At 35.2% G+C, this 22,644-nt stretch overlaps 3 protein-coding genes across 6 annotated transcripts; 1 reads left to right on the plus strand and 2 right to left on the minus strand.

Moving 5' to 3' along the window:
* Positions 1-761: 761 nt before the first annotated feature.
* LOC133678815 (uncharacterized protein C24B11.05-like) lies at positions 762-3,087 on the plus strand. 3 transcript variants are annotated; one of them, XM_062101331.1, is made up of 9 exons: positions 762-922; positions 1,111-1,231; positions 1,354-1,419; positions 1,507-1,604; positions 1,722-1,759; positions 1,845-1,932; positions 2,051-2,332; positions 2,571-2,636; positions 2,770-3,087. In XM_062101331.1, exons 2-9 carry the CDS (start codon positions 1,165-1,167, stop codon positions 2,923-2,925), a joined length of 861 nt encoding a protein of 286 aa, XP_061957315.1. In that variant the 5' UTR covers positions 762-922; positions 1,111-1,164; the 3' UTR covers positions 2,926-3,087. The 3 variants fall into 3 exon arrangements, with proteins under 3 accessions (XP_061957315.1, XP_061957318.1, XP_061957324.1); XM_062101334.1 differs by having other exon boundaries at positions 776-977; XM_062101340.1 differs by having other exon boundaries at positions 776-922; positions 1,158-1,231.
* A 225-nt stretch (positions 3,088-3,312) lies between these two features.
* Positions 3,313-6,218, minus strand: LOC133678803 (uncharacterized). Of its 2 annotated transcripts, XM_062101313.1 has the most exons (10): positions 6,029-6,218; positions 5,807-5,856; positions 5,393-5,464; positions 5,158-5,182; positions 5,007-5,039; positions 4,770-4,891; positions 4,555-4,685; positions 4,233-4,456; positions 3,880-4,118; positions 3,313-3,656 (listed from the first exon to the last, which is right to left on the minus strand). In XM_062101313.1, the coding sequence occupies exons 1-10, from the start codon at positions 6,201-6,203 to the stop codon at positions 3,561-3,563; spliced, it is 1,167 nt and encodes a 388-aa protein (XP_061957297.1). In that variant the 5' UTR covers positions 6,204-6,218; the 3' UTR covers positions 3,313-3,560. The 2 variants fall into 2 exon arrangements, with proteins under 2 accessions (XP_061957297.1, XP_061957302.1); XM_062101318.1 differs by lacking the exon at positions 5,807-5,856 and having other exon boundaries at positions 6,029-6,143.
* Positions 6,219-16,617: 10,399 nt separating this feature from the next.
* On the minus strand, positions 16,618-19,182 carry LOC133701488 (scarecrow-like protein 14). The gene has a single exon (XM_062125424.1). The coding sequence runs from the start codon at positions 18,917-18,919 to the stop codon at positions 16,781-16,783; it is 2,139 nt and encodes a 712-aa protein (XP_061981408.1). The 5' UTR covers positions 18,920-19,182; the 3' UTR covers positions 16,618-16,780.
* Positions 19,183-22,644: the final 3,462 nt, after the last annotated feature.

The raw sequence follows: 22,644 nt of genomic DNA on the forward strand, positions 1-22,644 counted from the left end.
CTGGTGAGTTAATCCATGATTTGAGTAACCTGGAACCTAAACCGAGTCAAATCTCAATAAAAATATTGGAGAATTGATCTGATGTAATTTATACACAGACTCGATTTAATTTAAGACCTGGTTAATTAAGGAAAAACCCATTTAAAACCCTATTAAAACTTGTTGGTCTTTTACTTTTTCTTTTTTAAAAAATGATGTTATTTTTATATTTTTATAAGATGGAAAAATTGGATCGATTTTAATTAATCTAAGTTAACTTACTTTATTTGTGATACAATATTTATTCCGGATTGACCTTCAAATTAAATTTAAAAACTATGATTAAGATATCTAATTTATGTTTCGATTTTTTTGTGTGACAAAAATCATATTTAGATCAAATACCTCACTTAATATTTATTTTTCTTCAAATAAAAAGCAAATGCATCAAAAACTACACTCATCCATTAAAATAAATCCCAACTCAACGTAAAAAATCACCCTGATTATATAAATCAACAAAAAAACACACTCCCTTTAGTTATTGTGCCATATCTGCATTCTGGGGGCCAAATAACGGAAAAGTCAAGCGTGGGATGAAGTGATGAATGATGAACATGTCATGATTATGAAGGGTTGAGCAATGTTTGCAAGAATTTGAAGATCGAGGACCGATACATGAAACAAATAATAGGTTGATGACTGATCTGTACTTATTCCAATACATAAAAAAAATCAGAAGTGAAGAAGTAAAAAGCAGTCGTGTCTCCCGGAGTTCATGAGGATGCGTCTCTTTTAGACATTACGTCCAATAAAGAATCTTAAAATAAATGTAACCGTTGATTACACTCACCGACCCTCTTTTCCTCCTTCTTTCCTCTTTAAAAGAAAACTAATATCTTCCTTTATTTCTCAACAATACCTCTCTGATTTTTGAGATCTGGTAATTTGCTTGCTTTTGTCTATCTCAGGTTTTTCTGGGATAACAATGTGCTGAAGTACTGTGTATATTATAACCAATCTGTTTGTTTTTCTCTCTTTCTTGTCGTTTTGATTGCCAGATTTGGTGGGCAGTAAGATATGTTGGTTTTTTTAGTGTTTTTTTTAATTAAATTGGTTGTTTTCTTGCAGTTGATACCAAAACAACTTATAAAGATTCTGCTTTTGCTTTTGGTTAGTACGAAAATGGAGTCTTATGAAGATGATCAGAAACAGCAAGCTTTGGAGCACAAATATGACTGCCTCCTTTTTGGTAAGCTCTTTTATTAAGCATTTTCTTTTGATGTTATATTTTCTCCTAGTGGACTTCTTTTCTTGAAGATGAATAAAAATACTATAATATAACTGATGGCTTTTTTATATATAAAATTCCAGATATTGATGATACCCTGTATCCACTCGGTTCTGGTTTATCAGTCCATGTTACCCAAAATATTCAAGGTATTGCTTAATGAAGCACTCTCTCTCTTTAAGATTATGTTATGTGATATACCCTAATTGATTTGGAATGTTCTTGATTTATCATAGAATATATGATTAAAAAGCTTGGCATTGAGGAAAGTAAAGCCCCTGAGTTGTGTGCTTCATTGTACAAGTATTATGGGACGACCATGGCTGGGCTTAGGGTAATAACCCAAGAACTTGATGCTCTCTTTTTTTTTTACAAGATTTTCTTAATTTACAGTGATTTCACTAAAAATTTCTCTGGTTTTTTTTTCTTTCTATTTTTATATGTTTTTCAGGCTATTGGGCATAAATTTGACTATGACGACTTCCATAGGTACTGATTTCTTGCTCTTATGTGTATTAATACAAGGAGTATCTTTTATGAAATTGATATGGTCCTACGCTTTTGTATTTTGCAGTTTTGTTCATGGAAGATTGCCCTATCAGATGCTTAAACCCGACCCTATCCTGAGGAATATCTTACTTAATGTGCCTGTTCGTAAAGTTGTAAGTTTACTTCCTTAGTTGCATACTCTTTAAAAATTACTGCATTTGGGAAAAGCATTTGGTTGACTGCATCAGATTTCTGCTGGTGATTAATAATCCTTTTTTTCTTCGTGGAAAGGTCTTTACCAATGCTGACAAGGCTCATGCAAGTCGAGTCCTTAGCAGGCTTGGATTGGAGGATTGTTTTGAAAGGATCATATGCTTTGAGACTTTGAATGATGCTGCTAATAAAGGAAATGATCCTGTTGATGGGGATGACAGAGAGGTTTTTGACATCGATGAATATACTACCTGTCCTGATGCAGATCTTGTACTTCCAAGGACCCCCGTAGTCTGCAAACCTTTTGAGGAAGCATTTGAGCAGGTTTTTAAGATTGCCAACATCAACCCTCGAAAGACGGTAAGAAAATTGAACTTACATTACAAGCACACAAATTCATCGGTTTTGCATTTCTATATTGTTTGCATGTTGAATCAATGCTTGGATTAGCTTTAGAATGTGCTGTCATTTGAAAATATGCAAGTTTCATTCCTATTACGATCTCCAATGATTCAAAGCTATTCTAAGTGATTTTCATAGCCTTCAATTTCCTTGTCTAGTCTGCGTTTATCTAACGTGGTGATTTCTCGCTCTTTAGTTGTTCTTTGATGATAGCATCCGTAACTTACAGACTGGAAAAGGATTGGGTCTCCACACTGTTTGGGTAAGTTTATGATATCATAAACCTCGGCCAAAAATAATAAAGCAAAATGTCACTGCCAGTTTTATTTTCCCTTGGAATTTTCCTAACTGCCACGAAAATGTTAAATCAACAAGTTCCAACGGTGCTGATACAGGTAGGCTCTTCTCATCGAATTGAAGGTGTGGACTGTGCGTTAGAGAGTCTTCATAATATCAAGGAGGCACTGCCAGAACTCTGGGAAGCCAATGATAAGTCTGAAGGCATCAAGTATTCCAAGAAGGTTGCAATTGAGACATCTGTGCAAGCTTAGCTAATTATTATTTTCCTACCATTATTGTATTTGTCACCGGCACTTTTCCATTACCATCTCTGTATCATATAATCAGGTGGGGCTGAACATCTAAATGTTATTACGTTCTAATTATAATGATTAGTTATTTTAAATAAGAAGCCACTCTGTTAGTTGTGAGAAGGGAGTCATCTGCATCATGGCCTTTTGTTTTTCTTTCTGAAGCTACTTATCATGAGGAATTCAGTGGTTTTATGTCATCTTCAACATCTAGAATTACGCTTTGTTAGATACGGCTGAAATATTCGAGTCTCTGAGCATCATGGGTGGTCTGCGTCACCATCAAATATTGCAGGTGTAGAGAGCATCAGAACTTTTTAAAAACGAAGGAACAAAAAAAGAGAGAAATAACTAACAGCCTGATGAGTTTTATCGTGATAAATTATATACTAAACATAAGGATCCATAGAAGACCCCGTATGCCAAACAGAAGTTGACTGGGTGTTCTTCTGAGGTTTGGACCATTGACGTGTACCCGATTTTGGGTTCAAAAGATATAAATTATACAGTAGCAAAAACATTCTATTAAATAACCAGAATCAGTCGATCTCATCCTGTGTATGCTAGAAAAGGATGGACAACAATGGAGTTGAGATTCAGCCTTTTAGGGAATATTTCTTCCCCGTGAAAGCTTGAAACTTCGGATCTTCCACCTTCTGGGGAGGCTCCTGAGTGCTTTTCTTTAAGGGAACCTAGTTACAGAAACCAATTCATATCAATTTAAGTGGCAGTCAAAAAATTGTATCCATTTTTCATGATATTATGTATTGATCAGATATATTATGGCGAATTCTTCAGAAAAATTCGTGGAAGACACAATGGAAGCACATTCTAGGTTCGGGTCATGTCAGGGAATAAGTGCATTGTGGAAAACGAGGACATGCTCTACAGAACTACCAGCAAGGCAAGACATACCTTTGGTGTTTCATTTTGGGGTTGGTTTGACGTAGAACCAAACACAAGCTTTCCAGACTGCTGATGTGATAAGGAGCTTAATAACTTGGAGCCATTGTTCTCAGCTTCTGGTTGGTGTTGTTTCAGCGCAGGGCAGATAGTGGATGCAGTTGGTTGTGTCGCTGGTTTGCCATCCAAGCGCCTTGCTGAACCAGTAAATGCACTGAACCTTGGCATCTTTGCGGCTGGCTCTTCCATACCTGAAAAAGGAAGAGTCAAAACCATTTGTTTTACGGACTTGATAAATAAATCCAACAATAAAAAATCAATTCAGATAATTGGACAAATCTTTTACATAAAATTGAGAAAAAAACCTTCAGGAGGTATCTTGTTTGATCGAGGAATTGATTTTGGTTTTTCAGGTTCTTTATAATCAAGAGGTGGGGCAAAATCCACTTCACAGTCCGTTTCAATAATACTAATTGCAGAAGAGGGTTTTGCTTCAACTATATCAATGTAGTACTTCTTGTTGTTATAGGCAACCATTATTGTATCACCAGTGGTTAAACAAGAGTAGTTCCTCAATGAAGTTTCCAAGCTACAAAATGATCACCAAGCAAGAAAGGAATGAATAAAATGAGCTACCAAGCTTACTGCAATCACGTAGAAAAGAATATGACCAATAAATAAACCAACATTGCTTTGGGATTGGAGATGTCTAAGAAGTCCTTGGTGTGGGGCTGCAGCTTCACAAAAGTTCCCTTTGCCAGGCTGGTATTTCTCAATTGCACAATGTCCCCCTCTTGTAGCAGCATGTTCTCCATCATCTAAAAGTGTAGAACAAATGAGCAGATCAAGTAAGCATATAATAGTCGAACCATTACATTCATGAAGATAATGTAAAAGCATACCCAGTAGGGCAAGTATATCATGCCCTCATCTGCAATAAATTCTAGAACCCCACAATGAGAAGTACGTCCAGCAGAAGGATTATGGAGTTCAAAAAGCATTGGATAGTCAATGTGCAAGGTTGCTGCAGCAAGCATCATTGTCTTTAAATGATGTATAATCATTAAACCAGGATTAAGGGCACAAGATACAATAGCAGGAATAGAGAAAAGGAAGTTTATCGAGAATGATCTGCTTACCAAGGCGATCAAGAGCTGAGGGAGGCATAATAACTGGATGCAACAAGAGATAGCAGATTGTCAATTCTTGAAAACCAGTTTTATTTGATTTTATTTTTAAAATAAAAGAAATGGATAGCATGATAGAACATGAATGAGAAGATGGACATACTTTTATCCCCCTTTTCCAGATGTGCCTGCAAAGACACAAGTAACTTGGAGCAAATTTAACAAGGAATAATATTTTTGTGGATTGACAAACATCTTGTTCATTTACATGTATAAGCTGCTACTATATACCTAAAACACTATATCATCAAACAAATAGGAAAACCAACAACTAAAAAATTTTGCAGAATCATTATTTTAGTAGTTATGATTCAAATTTTAGTAGTTATTTCTCAAACCTTATCAATGAAAGAGACAGGGTAGCAGCGGTAACTCTGTTCAAATGATGAACTGTGGTGGTCTTGGCGATCCTGCAATTGTCGAAACAAGTGATTAAAATAAACATATGCAGCTAAATTACTAAATTTTCTTTAGAACAAATTCACAGACTTGAGCAACATAAGATTTGACGCAATAGACATGGATGATGCTTAGACTTTTGAGTCCTATTCATTCTACCATCTTTCACACAATGAAGGATGAGCAGGCTCAAATATTATTAATTGTTTCAAAGAATGCAATCAATATCATTCTACCATATATTAAGACAACCGTTTCTCAGTGATTATCGATGATGTTGATTAAATCAAATCATTCTTCCAAGCTCGCAATACAGCAAAAATTGGGGGAACAAGTCATTAGCACTAACATACCATGTCTACAGACTTCAACAGGTTAAGCCCACAAGATTTGTTGTAGAGAACTGTTAAAATTCAAAAAAATAAAAAATTAGTTGAAAAAAACAAAACCCAATTCATATAATCAATCATCAATCAAGACCAAGCTAGCTCATTCTTGAACAAAAACGATTAAGATCATCGGGTTTATGTAGAAAAATTAGTAAACAAATGAAGAAGGTAATCTTGGATCAAAACCTTGGTTGCTAGGGAACGATGAAAACGGGTCGAGCTTTTGCGTGAGAGAACCCCAGAAGGTGAAGGAAGCGGAAGCAGCAGCAGAAGCGTTTGAAGAGGAGGCAGGGCTCTCTCCGGCTTTTATAAGTTTAGAAAGCAGGAGAGTTTTTTCTTTCGCTCTAAAAAAATTCCTCATAGAATCGGAGACTTCCCTTTTTTGGGTTAGCCCAACTAAATGAATTGGGCTGAAATATTTTTCGTTTTGGGTTAACCCAAATAACTATGATGGACTGACCCAAACAAAGCCCAGGACTAGAAGGGAAGAGAGTGATTTGAAGCCCTGAATTAACAGACCGTCTTCTTCGACATGCCAAAAAAAGGGTTTGCTTTCTCTGGTCTCACACGGACTCAGGCTCAGCGGAGGGACAGGGAAAAGGAGAGGAAGCTTGTATAGCTTGTTATTATTTGGTGCCATATCGAAAGAGAATTCAACAGCCCGAATATGGCTAAGCAGGGCCTCTCCTGCACTTTGAAGAACTTAATGGTAATAAAAACTTTCCCTTGTTTATGTATTAGCTCGATATTTCTCTTCAATTCATGACACGGTGAAAAGGTAAATGACATGAAATCAAGTGATAATTTTTTGTTGTTGTTGATACTTGTATAACGAACACATAGACATCATTAGTTAGAATACTTATATGATCACATAATATAACATCTTTGTGTTAGAGAGTATATAAACAATACATTCATATTATTATGTCATCATGCATATAACTTTACATTCCTGTTTCTAGAAAGTTATTATTATAAGTTTTTATAAAAGTGCTGATGGTAATTTCATACTATTACATTATTACACAAAATACATATCATTTTAAACATACGATTACATAGTTTATATCAAAACATGTGGAAAGAAATTCCTACGCGTCATGGATATGTAATGTCTCTGTTATAATTCAAATGCAATATAAAAATAAAGAACAATCTTTAATAAAATAATAATGGGCAAAAGAACATGATTTCAAATTTTATTATTAAATTAGGTAAGTCAATTCTTTTCATTAACTTCATATAATACGATCATTTTTTATTTCATCGAACGATGTTAACGTTGTTCGTATGTTCTATTCACTCGACTTGAGTTTTAGAGATCGAAGTTGATTCCTTGGTCTCCCTTAGTCCAAAACCCGAGTGTCATCACCCAAATGTATTTTTTTTGTCAATTGATCTTGATTATCTAATAATTATACTATTAGCCGAGGCTAATCCTTCCATTCAACCCTGGTTATCCAATAAGAATAACCAATAAGAACATTAGTCGAGATTAATTACGTTATTCATTCTCGGTCATCTATTACAAATACCATTAGTCGAAACTAATTTCATTATTCAATCTCAACTATCCATTACAGATGTCATTAGCCGAAGCTAATCACATTATTCAAATTCCGGTCATCCATCACGGATACCATTAGCCGAAGCTAATCACATTATTCGAACACGGTCATCCATTACGGATACCATTAACCAAAGCTAATCACATTATTTAATACCGGTCATCCATTACGGATACCATTAGCCAAAGCTAACCATATTATTCAATCCCTGTCATCCATTATAGATACCATTAGCCGCAAACTAATCACATTATTCAATCCCAATAATCCATTATTGATACCATTAGTCGAAATTAATCACATTATTCAGTCAACTATTTCATGAACAAATTCCAATAATCATAACCGAGTAGCAACAATTTATATAAAATTCATTACGAGGATTTAACATAATTACAGAAAGGGGTGGAGACCACCTACCTACTCCTCCTATGAGGTGTCCTTGTCCGGGCGAAGTTTTGATCTCGGTCACATCTCTTGATACACCAATTGATTATCAATCAGTACATTTGTATTCATAAATCTCATAGGCCAATACCACACATATTCCAAGAATGCACATGCTCACATTCAAGTTTTCCTCATATCATATAACGAAAGTCATCATATCCAAACATTCTTCTCAATTCTAAATATAAGTTACCTATAAAAATTCTATAGTTTAATTCTAGAGTCTTGTAATAGGGTTAGGTCAAACCGACACTAGAATTGTCAATGAGAACTAGATCATTTATGGTATGAAATTCATCAACAAAAACTAAGTCACTGATGACACAGAAAATCATTAGCAAAAACTAAGTCACTTTTGACACAGAAAATTATCAATGAAAGTTAAGTCACTACCGACACATATAATCGTCAGCGAAACTAAGTCGCTTCTGATAAAATCATCAGCGAAAACTAAGTTACTTCTAACACAAAAATCATCAAAGAAAACTAAGTCACTGCTAACACAGAAATCATCAACAAAAATTAAGTCACTACTGACGCAGAAAATCATCATCGAAAACTAAGTTACTTTCGACACTTCAACCTAGTTCGGACATAGACCACAACCAAATCATATTCGACTTTACGAAGTAAAGTCTATAAAGGTTGTCCCTATTTCATGATGATAGTTTGTACTTAACCATATTATTAAGGACAACCTATTGATCGACATTCCTTTCTATAATGGTCGTAGCTCTATCACATTCCCTTTTTGACATACCATGGTTCTTCTCAATGTTAACTTCACTTCTCATTCATCGTAGCATAGTAAAATGCATCCTAGGCATTCTAGTTTATTTCATGTAACCTAACATGGACAAGAGTAAGAAACACATATTATCTATAATTTCATCAAGTTTATCACAAGGTTGCCACACCATGTCCAAACATGTATATTGTTTTCCAATGATTCTTCCACTTAGTGGTCCATGGCTGAACCTAGTGTTGTCAATAATTATTCATTCCATTGTTCATAATTGTATCATTCCAACTTATTAAACACAATCTAATATGAATTCTTCATTATGCAAGAGTCTCATTTCCATTCTATATCTTGTTTCCCGAAGAGTGTTCGTCATACAAGGTTTTCTTCATGGTTTTCTCTTTTTTGGCTGGATATTGCTGCCCATTTCCTTCCTAATTCACACATGCAATTCATCATTTCTATCACAAGTATGTTCACAACAACATGTTATAATCACACATTCATTCACTTTATTCATAATCATACAAGTTTATCAATCACATAAATAACAATCAAGACATTAACATAACATAATTTCTGTTTCAGATTCAAACATGTTTCTAAAGATTTAACAAGACTACAACTATACATTCCATCACTTCATTTCACTTTTTTTTTTCAAAGATCCCTCCTCTTTGCATTTATTCCTTTCAATTTGGCCGGCCTTCGTTTAGGGTTTATACATCTATAATCATCCATATTCATCAATATTTTTAGCAAGGATTCTGCACTTATGTTCTTTCATTCCTTACTCTTCTTAAATCTTCTTTTTTTTTTAATGTTTATTTTGAATTAACAAGTGTAAGAACTCTAAATCTTTCATTTTAAAGTTTCTCCCTCTCCTTTGTCTTGAAATCTTAAAGCAACAAACAAGAAAGTGATATTACTCTTACCACATGATTTTAAACAAGCTTTAAGGAAGGTTTTAATGATTTTCTTCTTTTTTTCCTCTCGGTTTCTCTCCCCTTCTCTTCTGTTGTCCCAGCCGACCCTCTATGTTCTTCCTCCTTTCATGTTTTCAGTTCTTCTTCCTTTCTCTAACTCTCCTTTCACTCAAGCATTCAAAGATGGTGGCATGCAAGTTGTTTTGGATGGGTTTCTTTGTAAGAGAGAAAGCTGTTGCAGTTAGAGTTGCTACCAGCCTTTAGGGGGGAGGAAAAGTCATCTCTTTTGCCTCCCTTTGCATTTATACCCCCTCTTAAATGTGATCAGATTGTTTAAGTGTGAGTTGTTCTTATTCTTGTTCCTTTTTTTTTGTTAACCCAGAGCCGGTTTGTTTCCCCCTAATTCTTACCTAGAATAGGTCAGCCTAATACTATATTTTTTGCTGGGTTTTATAGTTTTCATCATTAATTGTTTGTTTTATGCTACTTTTATTTTTTGAAGTACAAACTTGGGATTGGAATTGGATTTTGCTTTAATTGATCTGGGTTTGCTTTCTTTTTATCAGAATTTGCTTTTAGCTGTTTTGTGAAATATGAATTAGTCAGTATTAAGCTTGTTACATTATGAGTTCTCATTTGTTGGCATGATAGTTCATGCAAAGAGCAGCTCAGAGAGATGAGAGAATTAAGAAACAAGAAGAAGTGGTCAAACCTGATGGGAATTTCTTTCCCCTGGTATCATTAACAAGTGGTAATTTTGAACTAGTGCGTTTATATCCATATGTTATGTTTGTTAAATAATATTTATGTAGTCTTATTTATTAAGGGTAGAATAATACTTTCAGTTTGACCTATATATACTTTATTTGTATTTAAGTTAAGACTAAGCATTTATAATATACAGATTATTCAGAATTCTTGCCTCCTTTCTCTATTTGATCTTAATTAATTTAACATGGTATCAGAGCTGGTTTTATGGAACGATGCTTAATCCCAAACACAAGTTCGCGGATCCAACTCTGCGGTGAGTTGGCTGGGGGTTTGTAGGGGGCAGCGCGCCCCTGCCAGGGTTTTGGTATTTCATCAATTTCTGCAATTATTTTGGTATTTCGTCTACCTTCAGCTTTTGCAATTTGGTATTTGCGTTCAGTTTCTGCAAATTTGTTTTGTGTTTTGGAGTAATTGTATAATTTTGAAAAGATATTTGTTTAGTTTCTGCAATCTCTGTTCAGTTTCTGCAATTTGGTATTTTGTTTTCCGCTGCTTTTGCATTCTGGTTCTCTGTGATTGTTAATTATGGCTACTGAAAGAGATGATTCACTTCAATCTGTGAGTGTGAGGTTGGATGGGAAGAACTATTCGTATTGGAGTTATGTAATGCAAAATTTTTTTAAAGGTAAGAAGATGTGGGGGTATGTTAGTGGAACTTATATAATACCTAAGAATATTGAGGAGGGGGATGCTGTTTTGATAGATACATGGGAAGCAAATAATGCAAAGATCATTACTTAGATCAACAATTCTATTGAGCATTCGATAGGTACGCAGTTGGCGAAGTATGAAACAACAAAAGAGGTTTGGGATCATCTGCAAAGGTTATTCACGCAATCAAATTTTGCAAAACAGTATCAATTAGAGAATGACATATGAGCTCTTCATCAGAAGAATATAAGTATTCAAGAGTTTTATTCTGCTATGACAGATCTTTGGGATCAATTGGCTCTTACAGAATCAGCAGAATTAAAGGCATGTGATGCCTATATTGAGCGTAGAGAGCAGCAACGATTGGTACAGTTTTTAACGGCACTTCGCAGTGACTTCGAAGGACTTAGAGGTTCAATTCTGCATCGTACTCCACTGCCTTCTGTTGACTCTGTTGTAAGTGAGTTATTGGTTGAAGAAATACATCTTCAGTCTTATTCTGAAAAAAGAATTCTTTCTGCTTCAAATCCTTCTATACTAGCAGTACCTTCTAAGCCATTCTCTAATCATCAGAACAAGCCTTACACAAGGGTTGGCTTCGATGAGTGCAGTTTTTGTAAGCAGAAAGGTCATTGGAAGGCTCAGTGTCCTAAGTTGAGACAACAGAGTCAAGCTTGGAAGTCTGGCAGTCACTCACAATCTAATGCTCATCGACCATCTCAGGGTTATAAACCACCACACCATAATACTGCAGCAGTAGCTTCCCTAGGCTCTATTACCGATCCTAATACTTTAGCTGAGCAATTTCAGAAGTTTCTCTCCTTGCAGCCACAAGCAATATCCGCTTCTTCCATAGGGCAGTTGCCTCATAGTTCCTCAGGTATGTCACACTCTGAATGGGTCTTGAATTCTGGTGCTTCCAATCATGTGTCTCCAGATTCCTCATCTTTTACCTCAGTGTCCCCTTTGTTCTCCTTTCCTGTTATGACTGCTGATGGCACTCCTATGCCCTTAGCAGGTGTTGGTTCTGTTGTCACACCTCACTTGTCTCTCCCTAATGTTTATCTTATTCCAAAACTCAAATTGAATCTTGCGTTTGTTGGTCAAATATGTGATTCTGGTGATTATTTAGTCATGTTTTCTGGTTTTTTTTGTTGTGTACATGATCTGCAGTCTCAGAAGCTGATTGGGACATGCCATAGGGAGAATGGACTATATATTTTGGATGAGTTAAAAGTGCCAGTTGCTGCTGCTGCTACTGCTGATTTGTCTTCCTTTCGTTTGAGTCTTTCATCTTCTAGTTTTTATTTATGGCATTCCCGTCTAGGTCATGTTTCATCTTCTCATTTGAGATTTTTGGCATCCACAGGAGCTTTAGAAAATTTGAAAACTTGTGACATTTCTAATTGTAGTGGATGTAAACTGGTGAAATTTTCTGCTTTACCTTTTAATCGAAGTATTTCTTTTTCATCTTCACCATTTGATTTGATTCATTCTGATGTATGGAGACCTTCTCCTGTTTCCACAAAATGAGGGTCTCGATATTATGTCTGTTTTATTGATGATCATACTTATTATTGTTGGGTTTATTTAATGAAACATCGTTCTGAATTCTTTGGGATATATGCAGTTTTTTAAGCTCTTATCAAAACTCAACATTCTGTTGTGATCAAATGCTTTAGGTGTGATTTGGATGGGGAATACACCTCTAATAAATTTTGTCAAATGCTTGCCTTAGATGGAACCATCCACCAAACTTCATGTACAGATACTCCTGAACAAAATGGTGTAACTGAAAGAAAATATAGACACATTGTCGAAATTGCTCGTTCTCTCTTGTTGTCTGCTTTTGTTCTTAGTGAGTTTTGGAGAGAAGCTGTTCTTACTGCTGTAAGTTTGATTAATATAATTCCATCTTTTCATAGTTCGGGTATATCTCCTTTTGAAAAGTTATATGGGTATGTCCCTGATTATTCCTCATTTAGAGTCTTTGGTTGTACTTGTTTCGTTCTTCGTCCTCATGTAGAACGCAGTAAGCTATCCTCTCGATCCGCTATTTGTGTCTTTCTGGGTTACGGTGAAGGTAAAAAGGGGTATCGTTGTTTTGATCCAATAACTCAGAAACTTTATGTGTCTCGTCATGTTGTCTTCCTTGAGCATATACCTTTCTTTTCTATTCTATCCACTACTCATAGCCTGACAAAATCTGATCTTATTCATATAGATCCTTTTTCTGAGGATTCTGGTAATGATACCTCTCCCTATGTTTGATCAATTTGTACTCATAACTCTGCAGGTACTGGTACTTTACTCTCTGGCACACCTGAAGCTCCATTCTCATCTACAGCCCCTCAAGCTTCATCTGAGATTGTGGATCCACCTCCACGTCAGTCCATCCGCATTCGTAAGTCCACAAAACTACCAGATTTAGCTTATTCTTGTTATTCTTCATCATTTACTTCCTTTTTAGCTTCTATTCATTGTCTCTTTGAGCCCTCTTCCTATAAAGAGGCAATTCTTGATCCGCTTTGGCAGCAAGCTATGGATGAGGAACTTTCTGCTTTGCATAAGACAGATACTTGGGATCTGGTTCCTCTACCTCCTAGTAAGAGTATTGTTGGTTGTCGTTGGGTGTATAAGATCAAGACTAATTCTGATGGGTTTATTGAGCGATACAAAGCTAGGCTAGTTGCAAAAGGATACTCTCAACAGTATGGTATGGACTATGAGGAGACATTTTTCCCGGTTGCAAAAATGACTACTATTCGTACTCTTATTGCCATAGCTTCGATTCGTCAGTGGCATATTTCTCAGCTTGATGTTAAAAATACATTCTTGAATGGAGATCTTCAAGAAGAAGTTTATATGGCACCCCCTCCTAGTATTTCACATGACTCTGGATATGTTTGTAAGCTTAAGAAAGCATTATATGGTCTCAAAAAGCACCTCGTGCTTGGTTTGAGAAATTCTCTATTGTGATCTCATCTCTTGGCTTTGTTTCTAGCAGTCATGATTCTGCTCTTTTTATTAAGTGCACTGATGCAGGTCGTATCATTCTGTCTTTATATGTTGATGACATGATTATTACTAGTGATGATATTGATGGTATTTCAGTTTTGAAGACAGAGTTGGCTAGACGATTTGAAATGAATGATTTGGGTTATCTTTGATATTTCCTAGGTATTGAGGTAACATACTCACCTAGAGGTTACCTTCTTTCTCAGTCGAAATATGTTGCAGATTTTCTTGACTGGGCTAGACTTACTGATAACAAGACTGTAGATACTCCTATTGAGGTTAACACAAGGTACTCTTCTTCTGATGGTTTACCTTTAATAGATCCTACTTTATACCGTGCTATTGTTGGGAGTTTGGTATATCTCACCATTACTCGTCCAGATATTGCATATGTTGTTCATGTTGTTAGTTAGTTTGTTGCTTCTCCTACTACTGTTCACTGGGCAGCTGTTCTTCGTATTTTGCGATATCTTCGGGATACAGTTTTTCAGAGTCTTTTACTTTCATCCACCTCTTCCTTGGAGTTGCGTGCATACTCTGATGCTGATCATGGTAGTGGTCCCACATATCGCAAGTCTGTTACCGGGTTCTGTATCTTTTTAGGTGATTCTTTTATTTCTTGGAAGAGCAAGAAACAATCTATTGTTTCTCAATCATCCACTGAAGCAGAATATCGTGCCATGGCATCTACTACCAAAGAGATTGTTTGGTTACGTTGGTTACTTGCTGATATGGGAATTTCCTTTTCTCATCCTACTCCAATGTATTGTGACAACCAGAGTTCTATTCAGATTGCTCATAACTCGGTTTTTCATGAGCGCACTAAGCACATTGAGATCGATTGTCATCTTACTCGTCATCATCTCAAACATGGCACCATTGCTTTGCCTTTTGTTCCTTTTTCCTTGCAGATTGCAGATTTCTTTACCAAGGCGCATTTCATCTCTCGTTTTTGTTTTCTGGTTGGCAAACTCTCGATACTTGTAGCTGCCGCATCGTGAGTTTGAGGGGAGATATTAAATAATAGTTATGTCGTCTTATTTATTAAGGGTATAATAGTACTTTCAGTTTGACTTATATATACTTTATTTGTATTTAGGTTAAAACTAAGCATTCATAATATACAGATTATTCAGAATTCTAGCCTCCTTTCTCTATTTGATTTCAATTAATTTAACAATGTTTACATGTGTTATTTTTACTCCTTGGATTCTAATTTGATGTTGAATATTTCATCGGTTGTGTTTTTTTTTTTTGGTGCTTTGACTGGATATTTGCATGCTTAACCATAAGCATATCGTTTTCGACTTTGGCTCGCTGATGTTTATTTTAATTTTTGTTACCTTTTCGAATGAGCAAGCTGGAGGAATGAATGAACACAGCATTTGATCTGAAACTTCTTAGAAAAAGAGTTCCCTTTTTGTTGCTGAATAGTGCTTGCCATTGCTATAACAATTGCATTAAAGTTGCATCTTTTGCATGATTGGCTCCCGTGCCTCATCGCAGATTCTGCCCTTTTGACACTGGAAGACCTTAGTAAATTGATCCAGAGGACAAGACTAACCTGATACCTAAGTGCCTCTATTTACGTAGGCTTGCGTTCTTGCATTATTGATATGTTTTTGCATGTTATTCCCATGTAGTTTTAGATAATGTTTGTTATTGTGGCAGCGGTTGCTTTTCGAAGTATATTTTGTTAGAAAATATAGTAAAATAATATATTTTTTATTTTTTAAAATTTATTTTTCATATTAGTACATCAAAACAATTTAAAAAAATTAAAAAAATTAATTTTTTTTTAAAAAACACAACCACAACATAATAATAAACATTTATAAGCAATGACTAAGGGTTTTTAGAAGTCATTGAATGCTAATTAGGGAGCTTAGTGTAGTAATAAGTGTGTTCAATTGAAAGAATTAATTCTACTATATAAGAATGAAATAACTTTGGCAGCACAGTTTATTTAAGAGTTTGTTTATTTTTGTTTTTTAAAAGTATTAATTTTATTTTGTTTTTTTACTTCAAATTAATATTCTTAAAGTATTTTTAAATTATATTAATATAAAAATTAAATTTAAAAATAAAATAAATATTATTTTAATATATTTTTAAATAAAATATTTTAAAAAACTACAATTCCAAACACATTATAATTGCAAAAGCTTAAGTTATAATGGCAAAAGCTTAAGTTTTTGACATGTAGTTTTTAAGAAGCATGGTAATGGTGTTAACTGAGTATAACTGTATAAGAAGCCAAGTTTGACCCAATTTTATCTGAATGTTTTTTTTATTTTAAAAATATTTTTATTTTAAATTTTTATTTTTTTAATATTTTTTAATTATTTTAATTCGTTGATGTTAAAAATAAATTTTAAAAAATAACTATAACCACTCTTACACTTCTAAACGTACTTAATCATCCTTCACCTTTTTTTTTTTTTTATCTTTTGCCCAGAGTTCCCTGATCATTGACCGCGGTATTGTGCAAAAGAATACCAGATTAGAAAGGCAATCCGCAGAAATGAAGTGAAAGTCTACACAGTGGACCGCAACAAGGATTTTATACGCATTTTGTTTGGCTAGAAGATGTATATTCGTTGGATTAGGACACGAAGAGGGTGAACATATGTACAAAATCACTGCTAAGATGATAAATTTATCGCCAAGTCTATTTCATATACTGAACAAAAAAAAGTTATACTGAGATATCTGAGGTGAAATTTACATATGATGTAGAAAAACTTCTAACAGTATCTTAAAAAAACAGCAATTCTAAGTATTTATGAGCACAGAAAGATTTATGCTGTTATTCTTGGACTGGTTCCCAAACAGAAAGAGCATGGATTATTCTCCCCTTCCATCCCTGAAGCATCCAATGGCCATCTGCATCAACAACAAAATCTTTATGGTACTCTGATTTCACCACAGATCTCACGTCCTTGAAAAGCTCCGGATCTAAGGTAAGTTGCCTGAACCCAGCTCTCAGATTTCTCGACTGCCACTGTTTGTATGTCTCTGGCCTTTCAACTCTTGATGTGCCCTCACATGCGATAACATTGATAATCTCTCTTCCGTATCGCTCTTCTTCAAACAGCATTCTGTTTTCATCTTCACGTGACACATTAGCCTCAAACATATCAAACAATGAGGAGAAATGGTAGAGTGCCTCTCGGAACCTAGTGACAAAGTATGGCGCATTGAAAGCACCATTTACAACCCCATGGATAAACATGTCTGGTTTGATCTTGTTGATCAACTTCAAAACAGCGTCTCTTGCACTATTCTCCACAACTGTGTCATCGGGGAGGTTCCTTAGCCGATATAAACTGTTGACGACAATCATCTCGTCTTTGTCAATTTTGAGATCCTCATATCTGATGGTTTCCCATTTCTGTGCTATGGCATCATACTCGAAAGGGACTTTAAACCTCTCACAATATTTTTCTAAGCGACGGCCTGTCTCCTCAACCCTTTCTGCAGGCCGGAAATCTGGTTGGGGAAGCTCAATTCCTGTAATACGTAGCCTGGGAGGTCCACCAGGTCTTTCTGATAGACGCTGGATTAGGCAAGGCCATTGAAAACCGTAAAGAATGCCAAAATCAAGAATGTGTAGTCTTGTTGCTTTCTTTGCAAGTTTCAGAATTGTCCTGTTGGCGAAGAAATTAGACATCCTTTTGAATGGGCATGCTCTAACATATACCTGGTAAGCTTTTAAACTCTCAGCTGCTGATGTTCTGTGACTTGCAATTGGTGCAAATGTAGGTGTCATAGTGCCGGCTAAACGTGTATCAAGGGCATTAGCAAAGTAATGCGCCAACCTTTGATTTGCATCACCAAATGGAGAAGAGTGTTGCCTAATCTGCTTAAGTAGATCACTTGCAGTTCTTTGGTCACCAATTGCCACAGCTTGTGCACATTGGGTGAGGAGAGAGCTCAAATCCACAACTTCTTCTTTATTTTCCTTTCTCTTTGCGCGTGCCGCTCTACCATTAGACCCTTTTCTCTGTTCATTTCTCCCTGCTCCATTTTGTGACTTGTCCAGAAGAGCACATGATGCAGACACATTCTGTGCACCTGAACAAAGCAATACCTCGTCAAACAACCCTGACTGCTCAGACTCTGCAGGAGAAAGTGCAGAATGCTTCTTGCCCCTCTCTTCTTCTAAATCATCACTATCTTCGCGCTGATGATTTTTCCTTCCCCGTGAACTATCTGGTGAGTAGCCTCTCTCCTCCTTGTCCGGAGGGTTGGAGGAGCTGCGCTCTGGAGATGACATCAAATAATCACTAGTTGAAAGAGAAATGCCGGCTTCTCCTTCCCCTTTGCTGAGCATCTCATAAGGATGCGCCGGACTTTGGAAATCTGTTCCTAGAGGGGTTTTTTCAAGGGAGAGAACCGGAGAGGATTGCAGTACTTGAGATAACTCCAAATCAGCTTGATAAAAAATCCAATCGGATTTTTCAACCAAGTTGTTAGCAGTATGATAACCGTTGGTGCTACCAGTATTGTTAATCCAAGTGACACCATCATTCGGGCTTTCAACATTTTGATTGAAACAAGAAAGAATTTGATTCGACGAATGGGGGTACTCCTGACCAAGGACATCGTATAAGGATTTCTCGGCGGCTTGGAGGGTTAAACAGTCCTGCAACATACAGGTCTTACCCTCCAAGTCCTCCTCCAAAAGCACATCGCTTATGAACTTGAGAGTAACATTATTGCTTGGACCATATACTTCAGAACATGAATTTGAGGAAGAAGATGATGATGTTGAGTCACTAGGCGATTCAGGATTGAAATAATTAAAAGATGGATTTGGACTACTCAAGGTATCATTGAGTTTATATCCATTAACAAGATCCCTATTTGGAGAGAAAGAAACTGAAGCATGGTCAAATATGAATCTGTTCATAGAATTTGGGTATTCTTGGAAAAGGTTATTCATGAATAATCTGGGAAAATGAAAAGAAAAAAAGACGGAACTATATGGCTCAGGAGCCAATCAAGAATCAAAAGCCTGAACTTGCAAGATCAAACCAGAAGTTTTGCAGAAAAATCAAAAGATTGATATCCAAACAATAAGTGTATCGCGCTAAAACCACAGTTTTTCCTTCTTCAGCAGGAGTTCACACTCTTCTTTAAAGGAAAATGGTGAGGCAGTGTCACTTTTTAAGGGGACGTTTGTTTACGAGGCTGCAGCTGCATTTTAATTAAAATGCAGTCTGCAGCCATTCGATAACAATCCATTTTATTGTGTATGAATCCTACATGTTTTTTTGTATCTGTGATATAAAAAAGGAGAAGCATGGTACTGTACAGTGCAATTAATAGCAATTTACTTGGATTGTTTACGTGAATAGTTTTTTATTTTTATTTTTGAAGTGTGTTAAGTTTTTTAATATTTATTTTTAAAAAACTAATTTAGATTAAATTAAATTCACTTGCACTATGATATTAATAATATTTTTTTAAAAAAAAATTAATATAAAGTGAATTAAATTTACTCGCACTGTAATATCAATTTTATACCTGATAATATTTTATCTAATTTTATTACACGTATAAAAACTATAGTTTTTATCGAATGAATTTTGTACGTAATGGAATTATAAATTATTTAATAGAATAATAAAAAATATTTTATATAAAATATTATTTATTTCATGATGTAATAGGAATAATTAATTCTACAATATTTAAATGTAAAACCATCAATATTAATATATATTTTTAAATTATTTTATAGCCTTAATTTCAAAAGCATTCTTAACCAAACATATTAAATTATTTTAACTTCAATTTCAATCACAGTTTTAACCAAACATCTATTTTTTCAAACCAACCTCAATTAAAAATATTTTTTATAAAATAATTTTTTTCAAACTACAATTACAACAATTACTGCAATACCAAACACACACGAAACCTGGAATACTTAATATTGAAGTTTCCAGGTAAGTGCGGCAAGAGGGACAGGAAGCGGCCATATCAACACTAGATTTGTTTGTCAGATATTAGTGCTTCTACTGTTCAAAAAAGTAGGTGCTGTTATACAGTGTTTGCACGGCGGCTGCGATTTTTCTTATTTAAATTAATATTTTTTTATATAATTTTACTTTAGTTGGTTTTTTTTTTATTAATATAAGGTGAGCCTTCATGAAAAAATTTAGAATCTAATTAATTAAATTATATTATTTTAGAATTTAATTTAACCTTAGCAGTTTTAATTTTTAAATAATTTTTATTTAAAAATATATTAAAAAAAGATTTTTTATTTTTTAAAAATTATTTTTAATATAAAAAATTATTTTTTCATAAAATACTATATGAAAAGTAATTTTAAATTGTCGGCTGGACTTTTGATACAGGTCGGTTTTTTTTTTGACAGGGGTAAGGTTGGTTTTACAACAATTCATGCTCGCAGCCTGTACACCAAGCTTTGACCAGATGTGGAAATGTGCATGCATGGTTTTTAAATTCTGCAGGGCAGTTCAATGAACCTTTTTCATTATACTGCCTTCATTCATTTAGTAGCTTTTCTTCTCGTTAGAATTTAGTCACAGGCTGATGGCATTTGAACAGAAATAGAAGAAGATTCTCTCTCTTTTTTCCCCGGAATATATTAACAATTAAGTATCTGAATATATATAGTTTTATATAGAAGAAAAGAGATAAGAGGGAGAGAGGATCATAAAATATTGTCTGAGCTTGTGAAATATCTTTATCAATCTTAGAAGGTATAGCTTCATTGGTTATATTATGAGTTTGTTTTTTAAAATTTACTAGTTTGTATTTCAGAATTATCAGAGTTACTAAAAAATTTTATAATTTTTAACTTCAAGATCCATAAAATTTAAACATCCATGTTAATAATAAAAATTTATCTTTTATCTTTTTTTTTTATAGTAACCATGGAAATAAATATTGATATCTTATTCATAAAATAACATGAGAATGTCTCCAATAAATGTCATTGTTTAACCAGCAAGTCTCGCAAGACCTCCATGTTTACAAGCCACTTTCTTCTGTGAAATTCCAAATAATTGTACCTCCACTCTCATCTGCCGAGAATAGCTGTCATGCACTTGGAAACTAAGAGCATAACAGAGAGAAGGAATAGGCTAGTGGATTGCTAGCTTTTTGGCCATGGTGTATACTTTCTATACTCTTTAATGGAGGAATATTCCTCCGGCGTCCATATCAGCTGAATCCACACCCCTCTCCTCTCACCCACACGCACTCCTCCCATCACCATCAAACACGCACGTACTGAGAAGCTTCGAGCTCACGAGTCACTGTTCCACCTGCATGCTGGCGCATACAAAGATTCATCACATTAATTTATTAATGAATACAAAGTTATTAAACTTGACTCGGTTTATAACTCGGTTTAGATCTCGAGTTATGAGTTTTGGACATGAAAACGGCTACAGGGAGAAACAAAATGCAGTCAATAGTATTTACCAACTATACTATGATATTGCATGCTGCAACATCTAATTCATTAGAATTATGGTTGGGAAGTTCACTAGGATTAGGAAATAAACATGAAAATTAGGAATGCACAGCTTTAATAATACTTCTGCAACAAACCATTTTTAATTTCTCTTGAAAAAAATCACACCATTCATTCAGATCAAGCATGTTACAGATTTGAAGTTCTGTTTTCACACCTGAGAATCAAGGAAGGTGCAGGCAGCTTCCATTGCAACTTCAAGAGCCCTAAACCAGGGGATGTATTCCCAAAAACGTTGTCGAAATTCCTACTTCTCCTTCGATTCAATTCAGCACCTTCTGACTGTCATAAATCACCTACCCCTGGCGTCATCAATCGTCCTTGTAGCTCCACCACATACTGCAACACGTGGCTGTCAAACACGTGGCTGTCAAGGGAATCTGGGAGCAGAACCTCGTCAGCTGTAATAATACACCGAATCTGCGCTCTAAGTTTACAACCATAGCCTTCTCTCTACCAAGGATTGTTGAGGGGTAAACAAAAAGAGGATCAAGCAGGCGTAAATCACGAGCAGGTAGATCAACACGAATAATTTGGGAATGCAATTTCCCGACGAATCAACACGAATCCATGACCGAAGGTCTTGGCCACGCTTTTTCAAACCTAGAACATCAACGCCTTGGAAAGGTTGGCGTCCAGAGGCAGATAGCCGATAAGATGAATCTCTAAGGTTTATAGCGGATGCTGGTTTTGGAGGGAGCAGGCTTCCTTTAAGGTCCGCCATTAATAACAAGCCCTAAATGCTGGTACATTAGGCAAATCAAAGTGTGAGCATACTTATCACCGTCGTTCTTTTTTCCAGGATGTAAAAGTAGAAGAGAATGCTCGTGACACTTGTTCTCGCCTCCAAAAGCCCTTCTATTTGAAGTCATTTTACTAAGAACAACGAACTTTTCTCATACCATGAGAATTAAATTAGCATAAATTAAACCAAAGAAAGAAAATAATGTCCATAACATTGAATGAACACGACATATTTAGTCTCAGCGCAACATCCTTAGCGAAGCACATTGTGCTACACGGTATAATTTTGCCCAAAGCATGACCAGAGTAAGCCAATGAACCTATCTCGTGCCAGAATTTGTATTAGATTCAAAAAATACTTCAGCATATTTACTTGCTAAATAGAAACAAACAAGCGCTTCTCCAGGGAT

Source organism: Populus nigra, chromosome 1 (genome assembly GCF_951802175.1).
Source record: "Populus nigra chromosome 1, ddPopNigr1.1, whole genome shotgun sequence".
Lineage (NCBI taxonomy): Eukaryota > Viridiplantae > Streptophyta > Magnoliopsida > Malpighiales > Salicaceae > Populus > Populus nigra.